The sequence below is a fragment of the Pseudorca crassidens genome, chromosome 15, assembly GCF_039906515.1.
Source record: "Pseudorca crassidens isolate mPseCra1 chromosome 15, mPseCra1.hap1, whole genome shotgun sequence".
Taxonomy (NCBI): domain Eukaryota; kingdom Metazoa; phylum Chordata; class Mammalia; order Artiodactyla; family Delphinidae; genus Pseudorca; species Pseudorca crassidens.
The window spans coordinates 77,680,797-77,697,238 of record NC_090310.1 but is presented as its reverse complement, the minus strand read 5'-3'; the positions used below and the strand labels follow the sequence as shown (position 1 = coordinate 77,697,238).

The window sequence follows — 16,442 nt, the reverse complement described above, 5'->3', positions numbered from 1 at the left end:
TGCGGCGAGCAGGGGCTACTCTTCATTGCGGTGCACAGGTTTCTCATTGCGGTGGCTTCTCTTGTTGCGGAGCACGGGCTCTAGGCGCGTGGGCTTCAGTAGTTGCGGCACATGGGCTCAGTAGTTGTGGCTCACGGGCTCTAGAGCACAGGCTTAGTAGTTGTGGCGCACGGGCTTAGTTGCTCCGTGGCATGTGGGATCTTCCCGGATCAGGGATCGAACCCGTGTCCCCTGCATTGGCAGGCAGATTCTCAACCACTGCACCACCAGGGAAGCCCCAGAGTGGCACTTTTATTATGTCTACTTCATGTGAGGAAGTAGAAGCTCAGAGTGGTTAAGTCTGCTCTCTGCAGTTACACAGCTAATGAGAGGTGGAGGTGGGATTCAAACCGAGTCTGTCCGGTGCCCTTAACCACTGTGTTCTAGACACACAGATTTAGGTAAATGATTCTTAGGGAGAACGTCCTGTTTGGTGGCTGTGGTAACCACTTCGTCCTTTGTGACAGTCAGGAAAAGCAGAGCACAAAGAGGAAGGAGGGGACCGCACCAAAGCCACCTTTCCTGTTTGTACCCTTACATTAACAGGGTGAGCCTCCCCTTCTCTGAAAACCCTGCGTGACAAACATCCCACCGGCAGAGTGTGGGCAGAGCCAGCCTGTCACCCAGAGGCGGACAAGTGTGTTCTTGGCTTGCATGTGCTCTTTTCGGCCCCATCAGCGTGCACGGCAGAGGTCCCCAAGGAAACGAAACCCCTACAAATAGAAAACACTGCCTCTCTGAAGAAAAGACAAGAAAAACACTCCCTGGTCTTAATCACAAATTTTAAATGGATGCAAGAAATATATCTTTGCCAACAGGTACTCAGTGTTCATCTCAAAGGGGTGGGGAATGATCTAGAAAAACAGAGGTAAAAATAGCTAGGCTAGAGCCAAATGACTCACAGGTGGTGTTTATGTAAGTGCCAAAATTCAGGAAAGGTAAGAGAGGGAACAGGATGGCAGATACCGGGATGAAATTATCCAAGAGAACTGGCTTGGGATTAAAAACAAACGAGACCCTGAGGTTTACAAAGTTCTCCAGGGAAAATGGCCAGAGTCCTCTCTGCCTCCTCCTTGGCAACACCTGCTCACAGAGGACCCATGTGTGATGCCAGACAGTGACCTGAGGGAAGGAGAATTCTGCTCAGCAGCAGAGGAGGAACAGAAAAAAACATTTCAAGAAACTGATAAAAACGTACTACATTGGATAAAAGCCATAAACTTACACAAACTACAAACCCATGAAGTTCAACAAATCCCGAGAGGAAGATAAAGAGAAGCACACCAAGGCACATCAAAACCAAACTGCCACATACCCGTCAGAATGGCTAGTGTTTAAAATTAAAATAAGTGTTGACGAGGATGTGAAGCAGCTGACACTCTCTCATACATTCTGGTGGGGATGCAAATGGCCCAGTCACTCTGTAAAACACTGGGCAGTTTCTGATAAAGCAAAATATACACCTACCATAAGACCCGGCAACCTTACTTACTCCTCGGTATTTATCCAAGATAAATGAAGATACGCACATTAATAGCCAAAATCTGGAAAAGTCCAAATGTCCTTCAAAGGGTGAATGGAAAAACCGGCTCAATAAGAATGTAAAACTACCGATACAGCAAAAACGTGGTGTCTCTCAAGAACATTATGAAAACTGAAAGAAACAAGTCACAAAAGACTAAAAACTACATGATTCCCTTTATATGACATTTATATTCTGGAAAAGGCAAAACTATAGTGGAAGAATGCAGGTCAGTGGGTGCCAGGGCCCAGGGACGGGCTAAGGGATTGACTGCCCGTGGCAGTCTCAAGGCCCTTCAGAGGGCTTGTTTGAGAGAGAGGCAACATTGGAAGAGATGTTTTGATCTCTGCTACAGATGGCGGGTAAAGAGAAAAGGTGACCCTGACAACACTGAGTTCCTGGATCCAGCCAGGTCTAAATCCAGATGTATCCCTAGAGAGCCAGTTAGTCCCCTTTACTGCTTAAGCTCTTCTGAGTCGTGACTCTCTTATGATTGAAAGTGACCCAATCGACATAACCTTTCACCAGGCAGGACCACGGACCATCAACCCCAGCATTTCAACACTCTCCGTCACTTACCTGAGAGTGAGATTCCTTCTGCGAGCCCATATGGAAGATAAGCAAAAATGATCATCATGCCAAACTCCAAGGAAGGCGTTTTCCTCAAGTCAATATGCTTTAGCACGTAAATGACAATTGTCAAGGAAAAAGAATCAAAGGACACTTACGGGCGGTCTAGAGAAGTCACAAAACTGCTGCCTTCCAAATAGAGAAGGTAAACAATGGATACAAAGATTTGGGAACATCTCAAGGTAACAGGTGAAAATTTGTCATTATGGATTTTTTTCTTTGCAGGGAGACTCTTGTTTTAAGGAAGGGCATCTGACAAAATACTAAGAGATGTAAATTCCTGAGACAAACGGTAGGGGAAAACTAAAGTCACCCTAAGTCATTTCATTTGGAAATGCTGACTTGGAGGGCTGGGAGCCACCGGGGGATGGGTGGGGGGCGGGCTGTGGGGAGCTGGGGCTGCAGACAGACTGAGGACACCCCATACTGCCAGGCCCCTTCCAGGGCCGTGTCCCTCTTCCACTCCACTGACCACATCAGCTGAGGTCACTAATGGGGTTTCCAGAATCCTGGGGACCCATTGAAGGACCTTCTCTCCTATTCCTGGACATTTATAAACTCATGTTCCTGTGAAAGGAGAATCTTCCACGTATTCAAATGTTGTTCACATGCCTGTGCTGGAGCCCACAGCACCCATTTACTGGGGCTTCATTAAAGAAGATGCTCTCCCCGCCCGCCCCTCCGCTCTTTTAAATAAAGAGATAAATACAGAGGAAAATACTGAACTAGAAAAAGTTTTCTTTTCCATTCCGTTTATTGATACAATATAAGAAGCTGTCAGCTGACTCAACAGCACCTTGAGACTTCTGGACATAGGAACTGAAGGGAAAATTCAACAGGATGGCAGACAAACACGCCTGTCTCAGGCAGAAGAGGCTTTCCTGGCCGGCCATCTGTGAAACAAACTGCTGGCGGAGGAGGGCCAGGTGGCCATCTCCCCAAGATGCATGCAGGCTTACGCTCACACAGAAAAGGTCTGGTGCCTGTTCCTGTTTTAAATGTGACAAATTTTCTACAGCAATAAAGGTGTCAGCGGCCTTAACAAGTCTCTTGGCTTCTATGGCTGGAAAAGCTTATGGGTTGTTAAGCCACAAAATCAGTGTGAATAACTTAGATGGAGCTCACTTTGAAAGTCTCTTTTCTGGTTCTTCCAGATAAATACTTTCAGTGGCGTAGAGATTTTCTCAATTTGACATTTTCAAAGGAAATTAATTTCCGATTTTCTTAATATGAAAAGTGAGACAGCAGAAAATGAAATTCATCTGAATGCAGTTATCACACTCTGGGAACTGAGAATACCCCAAAGTCAGATCTGATATTCAACAGTGTACATGTTTTTTAAGCTTTGAAAAGTGATATCCTAAATTTCTAATGTTAAATTTTAAAATCCTTGAGTTTAAATTAAAGTGTTCTTCAAACCAGAACTAAGCATAAAAGTCCTCCTTAAATATGACTTTAGACTAAAATTGGTCCCCTTAAGGAACTGGAGAAAATGAGGAGAGACGGATGTAATTAGGAATAATCTTCTCAGCCACATGTGTTCATCATATTAAAAGGATATTAATGCAGAGATTAAGCCAGTGAGAGTGCCGAGTGCTGCTGAGCCAAAGAACATTTTGAGGAAGTAGCCAAGGGCTTGTAAAAATGTTTGCCACCCACTGACATCTGACATATTTTTTCTTGTTAAACCTTCAGCTGTGCTAGGAAATAAAAGAAAAAAAAGAAAGAAGTTAAAATGTTATAGACAAAGTTATTAGAAATTAACTTAGAACTCAAAACTTATTTCTGGCTTATTCTCTCATTCATTCATCATTCAACCCATTAGTCAAACACTTATTTGTTCACCTACTTTGTTCCAGGCACTGTGTTAGTTTCTGGGGGTTCAGAGATGAGAGCAGGTGCCTGCCCTTAGGGAACTCTATAGTCTAATGAGGGAGAAAAACAAGATGGAGGGCTTCCCTGGTGGCGCAGTGGTTAAGAATCCGCCTGCCAATGCAGGGGACACGGGTTTGAGCCCCAGTCCGGGAAGATCCCACATGCCACGGAGCAACTAAGCCCGTGCGCCACAACTACTAAGCCTGTGCTCTAGAGCCCGTGAGTCACAACTACTGAGCCCACGTGCCGCAACTACTGAAGCCCACGCGCCTAGAGCCCGTGCTCTGCAACGAGAGAAGCCACTGCAATGAGAAGCCCGCGCACCGCAACAAAGAGTAGCCCCTGCTCACGGCAACTAGAGAAAGCCCACGCGCAGCAACGAAGACCCAACACAGCCAAAAAGAAAATAAAAAACTAACAAGATGGAAACTAGGACCATCTCAGGAAAGAGCAGAGAGCTGTAGGAAATACACGGTGGGCATCGAACTCAGACTGGTGGGGGTCTAGGAAGGTTCTTTATGACACATGGGCTGGGTTTCAATTTAGGATAAAGAAGAGCTAACCAGGTGAAGAAATGAGGGAATGCACCCAAGGCAGAGGGAAGAGCATGTGTGGAGGTAGGGAGCCCCAAAATACTAGCAGTGTATCTAGGAGCAGGAAGTTACAAAGACAACTGTGGACAGAACACAGGAACTGGCTGCTGGGGGAGGGGCTGGCGGGGAGGACAGTGGCAAGAGTAAGGCAAGAGCAGCAGGCGGGGCCAGGCCCTGTGAAAGGCTTTCGATGAACCAAGCTAAGGAGTTGGTGTTTCATCCTGAAGGCCCTGGGGAGTCACAGGAAATGTTTTCAGTGCGGGGTGGGCGTGGGGGAGTGGGGATCCTGTGGGATAAAACCCGAAACTGAGGCTGTGGCATGAAGTCAGACTAGAATGGAGCCTCCTGAAGAAGAAATATCAGTGGGTAAGGCCCAGAGTGGGGATCTGGGAGGAGACATCAAGAGGAAGAATTGAAAGGGCTTTCCTTTCACTGCTACAGAGCAAAGAAAAATGTCAGCAGCCATTAAATTCAACTGTTGGTTTTACCCCCAAGGGTAAAACCTTTATACCATTAAAAGAGTTATTCTCATTAAATCTCCTCCTCCTGCTGAGTCCACCTTCTCTCAAATCCATCCACTTCTCTCCCTCCCTCCCCTACTATCCTCCAGCTCAGGGCTTCTGCCTCACGGATCTCTCTCTCTATACATCCTGCTCTTCCTAGGAGAACCCATTCTCTACTCAGGGGCCTGAACGATCCCTTGAAAATGCACATCTGATGGAGTTACTGGCCTGTTCAAAACCCCTCGTCAGTCTCCTGCTGCTTTCAGGGGGAAGCTTAGGCTTCTGAGCCTGACGGACTCCTCCCCACCACATCTCCCATCCCATCTCCTCCTCATTCGGGCGGGGCTCCACTGTCACTGACACCTCCCGGTGGTAGGTCGTATGTCACTCTTCCTGGGCTCCAGCTGACTCTGGCTTGTTCTCAGCACACAGGGTCAGTGACACTCCCTCAGGGACACCTGCCTTCACATAGGCCAGCCCATTTACAGGCTCTCCTGGTGCCTGACTTCTCCACAGCAGTGGAACTAGTGAATCATTCCATGAGGACCATGCCTGTGTCCACCTTGTTCACTGCCATATGTCCAGGGCCTAAGCAGAGCCCAGCACACAGAAGATACTCAACAAATTTTTGCTGAATCAGTAAACAAAACAAAGAATTGTCAATAATAATGCTCAGCTTCATTAATTAGCGTTTCATGAACTGGTATAATTTTAAAGCAGGATAATTTGCGATAAAAGGGTGGCTCGGTCAGATAACCTCAGGCTTTTGTGGTGATTTACAGCATAATATAACATAATAAAGGTTCTGAGAAGTGCTGCAAAAAAGAAAACCAACTTTTTTCACATAAAAGTTTTCTAAACTCACCCCAATAGCCCCCATTCCCTTTCTTTCCCAGCAGATCCCATGTTAACATCCCACCTTGGGGAAAGCTGGGAACCAATAAGGTTCTTATTGGGAAAGTACTTTTGAAGGCTAAGATCACCTCTAGGTCCCAAATGGATCCGTGGGCCACGAGCATAGCATCCAGCCCCCTCATTTCATTACCACATCTGGGACACTGGCTGGTGTCACTGCTTTCTTTTCATGCAAAGGAGACTGAGGCCTAAAGAAAGTGGCTAACTGGGTGAGGTCACACCAATGGTTAACAGCAGACCCAGGGCCGAGGCCAATGGTTTCTGAACTCAAGATAAATGAAGGTAGAATTTGGACTCTTTCTAGCCTGGAAATGTCATGCATTTTACTTTTTCAGGTCATGTTCCTCACACCTTAAAGAATAAAAGACAATGTTGCTTCAGGATCCATTTCATGAGCTTTAGCTGCAGCTGCAGAGAACTAAAGGTTTCCTCTACCACAATTATTGTAAGAATAGATTGTCATAGTAACAAATCAAAGCTAAAAATAATTTAATTAAGGTTAATGAAGAAACAGAAGATACTCAGCTTTCTGGCATTTATGAAAGTGAAAACATTAAAAAAGGGGTAATTCATTCACATATTCAGTTACAAAGATAAATGTATCATCATCAGATCACTTTGAAAAACAAGATGTGATTCTTCCTTGTAACCAAGGAAAGCTGACAACAACTCCCCCCTACACTGCAAAAACAAGGCAGTCCTACCACATCCCCTTTCTCCCCCATCTCCCGCTTTCACCGGAAAATGCCTACGGACTCACGGGACAACCCATCTGAGTCAGAGACTTAGGTCAGTGACTCCTACCCCAGCCTGTGTACCGGTAAGTAGTGGAGGTAAAGGCTGGAAACCATATATGCATGTGGCCCCCTGATTCAATTTTGGAAACTGTCATCATAGGTGAACTTGGCCTTCAAAAGCACTTTTCCAGGAAGAATGTATGGCTAGTTACAATGACTCCATCCTTTCTCATTTTAAAAACAAAGTATCTCCTAACCTTTGGCCTTTCTGTGGCAAAGGAGACCTGGGAAAGCTCAGAAAAGATCCTACTTCTGCCAGATTTAAGAAAAAAATAAATTAGAGACAAGGCAGTTGAGTTTAGCTCCTCATGTATAACAATAACTCATGATGTCACCTCCAATTTAGGCACAATTCCTTATCACAAATGTTCAAATGCCCAACCAGGACACAAGCTAAAGGTAAAAACCAGAAAACTAAGACACTTTCAAAGTAGATCTTAACAAAAAATATCAGATTTTTTTTAAAAGCTCTTACAGCATGATATATAATTTCCTGATAAAGCTACAGAAATTTTTGCCAAGAGAAACATGAAAAAGCCAACAATAGGGAACTGGTCAAATAGATTACAGTAAATCCATAAACAGATCACAGTAAACCCATAGAAAGAATACTATGCAACTAGTTAAATGATGTTATAAATATAAATGATGTTTATCAACTCCATTCAATGGAAAAGTTACAATACAGTATATACCCATCTAAATAAATTACATGTACCTTCTACCAAATTGTTAACTGTAATTATCTCTTGGGAGTTACAATGCTTGCATTTTTTTTCTTTTCTTTCTTTCTTTGTAAGTTTTCTAAATTTTATATACAGAATATATGGATTATTTTAGAATATATACATATGTTTTTGTTTTGTTTAAGGGTCTGCTGAGCACCTCTTTCAATTAAGCAACACTTGGTAAGTTCTTCCTTCAAAAGCAGGACAAAAACAGGACAAACAATAGCTGGGGGACAGGAGCAGAAGAGGAAAGGATCTCACATTAACCGACGGCAGATGCTTTTCACATAGTAGATTTAACTACTCAATCCTCAAATCCGATTCTAGGCTGAGGCATTATCACCCTCACTTTACTGTTGAGACACCTGTGGCTCAGAGAGGTTAAGGAGCTGACCCAGGGTGTCACACAGCTGAGTGGCCATCACTGGAACTTGAACCCAGGTCAGCCTGACCCCAAGACCTGGGCTCTTTCCACGATAAAATGTTCTTTTATTCCAACATAAGAATGCTGAATATAGTCTATAGTAAGGCTTTTAAGAAAACCACAGAGTGGTTATGCTTTGCAAGGAATCCCACAACAAAGGAAACAAGTTCAAAATCAAAATGGAAAAACTATTCTTTAACAGAACACATAATGGCCCCCCAAATTCTCTTAGCTCATCTCTGATACATTGTCCAGGGCTCTTTTCTCCAACTGCTTTGACTGTCTGTACCTTCTTGTTTTTTGGTCAAACTGTCTGGGTCTCCTGTCCATACATGAACACCACAAACCTCAGAGTGCAAGGAAACAGCCCCGCATCCGACAAATGGATTTGAGATGAACTTAGACTCATTTGCTTTTCCCAATGACTTCTTGACATTTTATGGCTCATCTTTAATTTCGCAGATCCTATCAACAAGGGCAGTATACCAATGAACAACTGAAAAAGATCTGCAATTTCCAAAGTAGCTTTCACATAATAGCATCTTAAGGCAGGATGCCCGTGAATATCACTACCGTACCTTACAGTTGCGAAAAGGAAGGTGACGTGCACCAGCTCACAAGTGGGAGAACAGGGCCTCTGTCACATGCTTTCATCTGGAACAATGCTGCCCAAATACTGATCCCTCAACTGGCTGCTCCATCATCATCTGGGGACTCACCCCAGACCTACTGAATCGGAAGCTCTCAGGGTGGCACCTGGGAATGCTACATTTAATAAGCACTCCCCGTGATGCTGATGAGAAGCTGGGCTTTATTTATTTATTTAGGCCACACCCCATGGCATGTGGGATTGTAGTTCCCCGACCAGGGATCGAACCAACACCCCTGCATTGGAAGCGTGGAGTCTTAACCACTGGACCTCCAGCGAAGTCCAAGCTGGGTTTAATTTAAAAGCACTGCTAAAAGGTAGATCCCAAAAGGCAGATTCTCCTCTAATCACCCTGGGCCTTGACAAGATTCCTGGGGCACATCAAGGCTTGTCAGGCCAGAAAGATGGAGAAGCAGTGAACCAATCACCCAGAGGATAAGCAACTGTACACGCAGCTGCACGGAAGTATCTGCCCCTCTGATACAAGGCCCTTTAGTTCCGTCACTTGAAGAAAGCACACTTACTTGGTCAGGACAATGGAGACCGCATCGTTGAGAATGCTCTCTCCAAAAACCAGCATGTTGAGCACCGGGTCCACATGAAGTGCATTGAAAATAGCAATAGTAGCCACTGGATCAACAGCAGATATTAGGGAGCCAAATGCAAAACTGTCAAAGAGAAAAGGAAGGGGTAGTTCTGTAACGCTTAACCCCTGGTCCACATAGTAAAACATTAAACTCAGAGACGGTATTTAGTATAACAACAGTACACACTGTAGCTGAAGGAACTATAGAAGATGGTGGTTTTTTCTCCACTTAAAATACCTGCTAATTAACATTGTGGGTGGAGAAGTGAAAGTCCCACTCTACAAGCTGTTGTTATGAATGGCCTGGTTTTCCACTGAGAATACCAAGATTTTATTTTGACCAATGACAGAGGGAAGACTTTTGCTTAAATACATGACAGCCATCCCAGCCTTCTTGGTCAGAGCAGCTGGAACCATGGTGGCCCAGAGGGCCTCCCCTAAATGGCCCATGTGCTCCTGGGTCTGACCTCTGCTCTGCCCCTTGCCACCAGGCCACCGGAGTGCCATCTGTGACCGACGCCAGCCTCCACTCAGATCTGCAACATCTAGGAAAGTGCCAAAAGTCAGCAGCAACTGCAGCCTGCTTCAGGGGCTGCGCAGCCTGGGAGGCAGACAGCGACACCAGTGCTGCCTACCACCAGGCCAGCAGCTCTCACCCCAGTACTCACGAGGGTCTAACTACCTCCAACAAATGGGCATTAACCGCCTAACATGTTTCAAGCACTAAGGCTTTTTCTTAAAAAACATTTATTTATTTGTTTATTTATTTATTTGGCTGCGTCGGGTCTTAGTTGCGGCATGCAGGCTCTTTCGTTGCAGCGCGCGGGCTCCAGAGCATGCGAGCTCAGTAGTTGCGGTGAGGGCTTAGTTGCCCCACGGCGTGTGGGATCTTCGTTCCCTGACCAGGGACTGAACCTGCGTCCCCTGCATTGGAAGGTGGATTCTTAACCACTGGACCACCAGGGAAGTCCCAAGGCTTATAATAATAGCAAATATTTATGTGGCACTTACCACGTGCCAGGCAGTGTTCTGAGCACTTTACATATAGTAGCTCAATAATCCACAAAGCAACCGTATGAAATGGTACTAGTATTGCTCTGATTACATAGGAGAAAACTGAGGGACAATGAGGTGAAGGAACTTGCCCAAGGTCAGACAGCTAGGAGGTGGCGAAACCCGGATCCAAACACAGGCCATCTGGCTCAGAGTGGGTGCTCTTAGCCACTACACTGGATACAGCAATACCCGGAGGCCAAGGTCAACTTAGAAAAGGCGAGTGTTACACAGGAAGTCAGGGTGATGAGAGAAAGAGTAACATGGCGGGGTGGTGTGGAGGCATGGGGGTGGGGCCCACTTAGATCGGGGGGGTCAGGAAAGGCCTCTCTGAAGAAATGATGCTTATTTAAACGAGGGCCTACTTGACAAGAAGCAGATGGACAGGCCAAGACCTGGGGGCAGTGACCAGAGCAAGCTACCTCTGAGGTGGAGCAAGCTTGGTTGCCTGAGAAACAAAACAGTGAGCCTGGCAGCAGCGCAGTGAGGGCAAGTGGCTGGAAATGTTGGAGTCTGGGAGGGAGGCAGGGCCGGGTCACCCTGCGGGGCCTTGGGGGCCGCCTGAGGAGTCAGGACGATTATTCTTGCAGCCCATTTGTCTTCTTCCCCTTAGAGTTCTTGCAAGCCCTCGTCGCTTCCCTCAAAAGGCCTCGCCTGGCACTGCTTTCCTTCCAGCTCAGCAGAATGGTTAGGTCTGCCCCCTTCCGCAACACCAGGAGCCACGAGGGGACAGCCTCGGGTGGAGACGTGAGCCAGAGCCCATCCACCTGTTTCCCGCCCGCACCAAGCTTGCGGTCTGGGAGGGATGAGGAGCTACCTGGCCTGGGGACTGGAGCGTGCTCTGTCCACCGTATGTCACCAGCACGATCATCTGGCTCCAGGCTCAGGGAGAGGAGCGCTGGTGGGAAGGGACGTGTGGCTGCCCTGCCAGTTACAGTTCTCTTCATAAACCGATAATCTGGCGTACCGGTTTCCGTGGTGGCGCCAGAGGGAAATGTGAATTCATGCAGGAGAGCCTGCTCACTTCAAAGACGGCCTCAGCTCAGACTTCAGTTCCCAGACTTGCCCTGTCCTCACAGAGCTTGTCGCGTGCATTATGAGCTGTGACTTCACCTGCCTCTCACCTCACTGTGAGCGCCCAGAGATATTTGGGGAAGGCAGGCAGGAGGGAGGGGTCCGGGAGGGAAGAAAAGGTAACTCCACCGAACAGCTGCCAACCCGGGAGGCCATGATTTGTTGGCAGCTGGCCTGAAGCCCTTGCTCTGCAACCCACAGAGATTCTTCTCTCCCCTCTCCTTCTTTTATTCCCACTCTCATCACCCACAGCGACATAACAGAGGCCTCGAAGGAAGAAGAACATCTAAAAAGTACATCTTGGGGACTTCCCTGGTGGTCCATTGATTAGGACTCTGCTCTTTCACTGCCAAAGCCTTGGTTCGATCCCTGGTCAGGGAACTGAGATCCTGCAAGCTGTGCGGCGAGGCCTAAATAAGTAAAAAAAAAAAAAAAAAAAAAAAGTGCATCCCAAAGCAGGGTGGGAGCCTGGGAGTGTGCCGCAGGTTGTGTGCTGGGCGACGACTCCGTGCGGCTCGCGGGCCCCTCCCTCCATCCCTCAGCAAGCACACAGCGGACAGCACCCACAGCCCCACTGGGCTCCAATTTCCCTTTGTGGAGCCAGGCCTCCTCCACCTTCCATCCCTGTATTGCGTGGGGCTCTAGGAGTAGGCAGGGGACCCAAGCCTGGTCAGAGGTCCATCGCCAGGCATTTTACCAGGTCACCAGATATTAGGTTGGCCCTTTTGGCGGGGATGGCGAGGGTGATCGTGAGACGAAAGCCATTGGTGCTGCCACGTGGGGTGAGCACACCTGAGGATGACGTTGACCAGGGAACAGCTAAGACAGAGAGAGGAGAGGTTCCTGACATCACAGGCCCCCAGAGGCTGTCATGCAGGAAGCCATCACTCCGGGGACACTTCTGTTCTATGAGTCAACAAACTTCTTTTTTGCTAAAACGAGTTCGTGTTGGGTTTCAGTTGCACTGAAAGAGGCCTGACTGATGTTCTTTGTCATAGTTCCTGTGGCATCCTGAACTGAAAACCAAACAGCAGGAACCAGAAGACGGATTGATGAATGGACAGAGGGATGGAGAGATGGAAAGATCTGTGGTTAAAGCAAATCCAGTGAGAACAGTGACTGTAGAATCTAGGCGGTCACGTGCGTGTCCACTGTACAGTGCTTCACCTTTTCTGTGTGTTTGGAATTTCCATAATAAAATGTTGGGGGAGAAGTGCTTTGCATAAATTATGTAACACATTTAGCTTTGGCTGAGACTCTAAATTGGGGCACAGTGTTTCTGACAGTGAACATGGAAAGTCGGAAATATGAACTGCCTGAATCATGGAGAGGTCTGAATATAAGCAGGCATTGAATCTTGCCCGCAGCTGTTCCACATCACAGCTTATGACCCAGTCTTTTAAAAGGCCAGAAGCCAGTTCAACTGAACAATGTGTTTTCTTTATTCCATCATCTCAGAAGACAGCAACGTCAACAAAACAAAAAGAAAATGGACTGGGGGACTTCCCTGGTGGCACAGTGGTTAAGAATCTGCCTGCCAACGCAGGGAGCCCTGATCTGGGAAGATCCCACATGCCGTGGAGCAGCTAAGCCCCTGTACCACAACTACTGAGTCTGCGCTCTAGAGCCCATGAGCCGCAACTACTGAGCCTGCATGCCACAACTACTGAAGCCCGCACACCTAGAGCCCGTGCTCTGCAACAAGAGAAGCCACCGCAATGAGAAGCCCCACTCGCCGCAACTAGAGAAAGCCTGTGTGCAGCAACGAAGACCCAACGCAGCCAAAAATAAATAAAATTTAAAAATAAAAAAAAAAAAGAAAATGGACTGGGATGGTGAAATAATTTAGGGTGTATCTATGAGTGAATTAGCTCTCCAGAGGAAACACCAGTGAAGTAAAACCTTCTGTGCAAAAAAGTTATTTTTATGTTTCCTACCGTGCAGAGGTCCATGGGCCTCATGTTTGACCTGCATGGTGTTTTGAAAAATGGATCAAGTTGGCAACATTTAAAACAGGAAAATTCCCTATTAAAATCTAGAAACTTGGCCTCTTTTGGAAAAAAAAACAATTAAGTATCTGGCAATTCTGGGTCCATGTTCCCACGTGGTAATTAGCCGGTGGAGCTAAGAGGTGGCTGTCCCCTTCAGACGATGGGCTCTCCGGCTCACCACTGTCACCACCTCCAGACACACACCTCGCCAGCTCCCCTCTGTGAAGGGTTCTGTCAGGCCCTGCAGCTGTGTGGGTTTGCGACTGCTGGCTAATTTCCCCCAGAGCACCCCCCCATCTGTGGGACAGTCACTTTCTAACAGGAAAGGAAGTGTCTGCCCACACAGAGAGAAACTCCACCTGGTTCTTACTCTGCTTGTCTAAGGGCCAATTCTTTTATTCCTCTCTTCCTGAACATCCCAACCTCCGGTTCAATTCAATTACACAAGGATTTATCAAGCGTTTTTTGTATCTCTAAGCAGTTGCCCCCAAACAGGTTGAAGGACTGAATGCTGTGACATCTTCCTTTACATCCACTGGGTTTTGAACATTTCTTTTCAGTTGCAAAATACCTACAAAATGCATGGCATCAGTTCTGCTCGGCTTCACGCTCCCTATGGAACAGGGATGTGACTTTCGCTACTTGTTTGTATAGCAAGACTATCTTACAACAAAGGCTTTGAAATTTATGTCCCTGGAGAGAAAATGAGGCTGGACTTGATGCTATCAAAGGCACATTTCTCACGAAAAGGGCTCCAAGATTTTAATCTCCAAGTTGCTGCTGAAGGCTGTAAGCTCAGGTTGGCCCAGTGAAAGGGACCCCGGGGCAGAGCACTGGGTCCCACTTCCGAGCTCCCCAGCCAAGCACAAGACAGAATCCAGTGCTCCCGGGAGAGAAACACAGAGCAAGGCTGCATATTCACTGCACTTCTCAGAGACGGGAAACCAGGTCACGCTGTGTGTGTGCACTTTTTTAGCACTAGATCTGGTAACTTCGGCTTCCTAGGTTGCTTCTTGCTAAGCCAATTATGGAAATTTCTGGATTGGGCTCCTAGACAGCAGCTCTGAGTGCCCAATGGAGTAGCTGCAGCCTGAGAAGGGCGCCCACAACAGAGCACCTCCTTCCCCCTCCCCATCCCCACCGCCTTGGGGGGAATCCCAGAGTAAAGATTCACACCTCACCCCCGACTCCATCTCCAATCTCTCAAGAAGACAACTTTTCATTATGGCCATTGCAAAGCCTTAGAAATGAGCTGAAGATGATTCTTAATAATAAAAGGACAATGGTGCAGCGTGTGGTGTGTGTGAGGTGGCAGTTAACTTAACTAACCGAGAGTTATTCCCTTCAAAGCTGAAACTAAATCATTTCCATCAGCAACCCTCTGACTGGAGATCTTCAAAATTCCTCAATATAGTTTTGATTCATTTCAGAGACACAAATTAATTCAGAATAGATTCTACAGCAGAAATAGTCAGCAAAACGAAAAGACAGAATAGAGAAGTACCACAGCCAGGAATCAATGTGGAGAAAACTCGGCCCCAGTCTGAAAAGTAGCCACATGGGTGTTACAGTATGAAAGGTTTACCTGTCTGTCATGTTGAGTTTAGAGATTACATCAGCCTGTAAAATAAAAAACACAAACACACAGACACACAAAAAAAACCCCTGGAGAACAGCCAAGAAGATTAAAATGTCCATTAGTGCTTTATTACAAACTAATAAGGACATTAATCCTCAGTCCCCAAACCACTTGAAAAATACAGAAAACTCCTAAGTTTTAGTTTAGGCATGCATTCAATCATCATACACAGGAAGTATGAAAATGAACACTAATATTTGCAAGCCAAATTAACGAGTTTTCTTCTCTAAAGTTTATTCCCATTTGAAGCTGGAAGCTGAGCAATGAAGAAGGTTGCATGACAGACAGATTTATTCTGGTGCCATTGAGGCAGCAGTAAAGGTGAAAATCAGATGGAATATATGGGCTTTTACCGACAGCCATCAAAAGCAGCAGACACATCTGACACATGTAAGAGAAATCTGCCAGTTACCCCAAGGCCTGGATCTCAAACTGCGTTTGCAGAACTAGGGCGGAGAAACTTTCTGCAACTGACCATACTGGAAGAGAACTGTGACATGCACAGACGTGCATAATGCAAAGCTACAGATACTACCTTCCTAGGTAGGTCTGGTTTAAATTAATTCAAATTAATTTGAATTCAAAGTACAAAACACTCAGTTGATGACACCGGGAATTGGTTTAGCAATGGTGGAAAATCCAGGGAAAGTAATTCTACAGGACAGCTTAGAATTGAGTGAAGACATACAGAATTATCTTTGATTTTTAAAATGCAAATTTTTATTAAAGAAACAGTGTTTAACCTTGATTCAGTCGGACAACAGAATTGATACTGTTATAATTTGAAGATCTTGATGGTATATATTCTGCTTTATTTTTAGGTATTCCAACTTAAGACAATATTGGTTTGCAAATAATATCAAATACTTTTGGGGATTATGGAAAAGATTCACTCAATTCCAGACACCAAAGCTTCTCGAGGACACTGAGAGACAACTTCAGCATGCTTTTACTGTGCCTTGTTTGAGTCCGGATTTCTTTGCAGGAGAGCATTTACCTTGACTGTAAAACCCCCATGAGGTGTCACTACCCCACTGCCCTGCATGAGCTCTAAGAATTTAAGGTTTTCAAAGTTTTCAAAGATGTTTTCCTTACCTGACCCAGAAAGTAAATTCCTCCACCTACTACAAAAGCGGAAATTGCCGTACCAAAAACAGCAAATAGGGTGATGGAACCAATATTTTGAAAGAAGTTACCCTGTTTTAGAGAACAGAAATGAGAGGAATGATTAGAAAGGCTGGTCTGCTCAGTGAAGTCATGGACCCCACAGCTGGCCCTCCTCACATGCTTGATTCTCTGTAAAGGGCACCATCACCCACCTTGGTTGGCAAGCTCTAGAAACCTGGGCATCTTCCCTCACCCCCACATGCAATGCAGAGCCAAGTCCTGTGGCTTTTGCGTTCCCCACGTCACTCACATCTCCC

General features: G+C 46.2%; 1 protein-coding gene across 7 annotated transcripts in view; it reads right to left on the bottom strand.

The window, feature by feature from the left end:
- Window positions 1-16,442, bottom strand: part of SLC9A8 (solute carrier family 9 member A8) — a 71,301-nt gene that overhangs the window by 21,860 nt on the left and 32,999 nt on the right. For 3 of the 7 annotated variants that reach the window (XM_067708416.1, XM_067708421.1, XM_067708418.1), the window contains 5 exons: window positions 16,114-16,215; window positions 14,965-15,044; window positions 9,200-9,343; window positions 3,753-3,891; window positions 2,141-2,246 (listed from right to left, as the gene is read on the bottom strand). In XM_067708416.1, the coding sequence (XP_067564517.1) occupies window positions 2,141-2,246; window positions 3,753-3,891; window positions 9,200-9,343; window positions 14,965-15,044; window positions 16,114-16,215 (571 nt within the window). The remainder of the gene's footprint in view (window positions 1-2,140; window positions 2,247-3,752; window positions 3,892-9,199; window positions 9,344-14,964; window positions 15,045-16,113; window positions 16,216-16,442) is intronic. The other 4 variants (XM_067708417.1, XM_067708419.1, XM_067708420.1 and 1 more) reach the window with 3 other exon arrangements.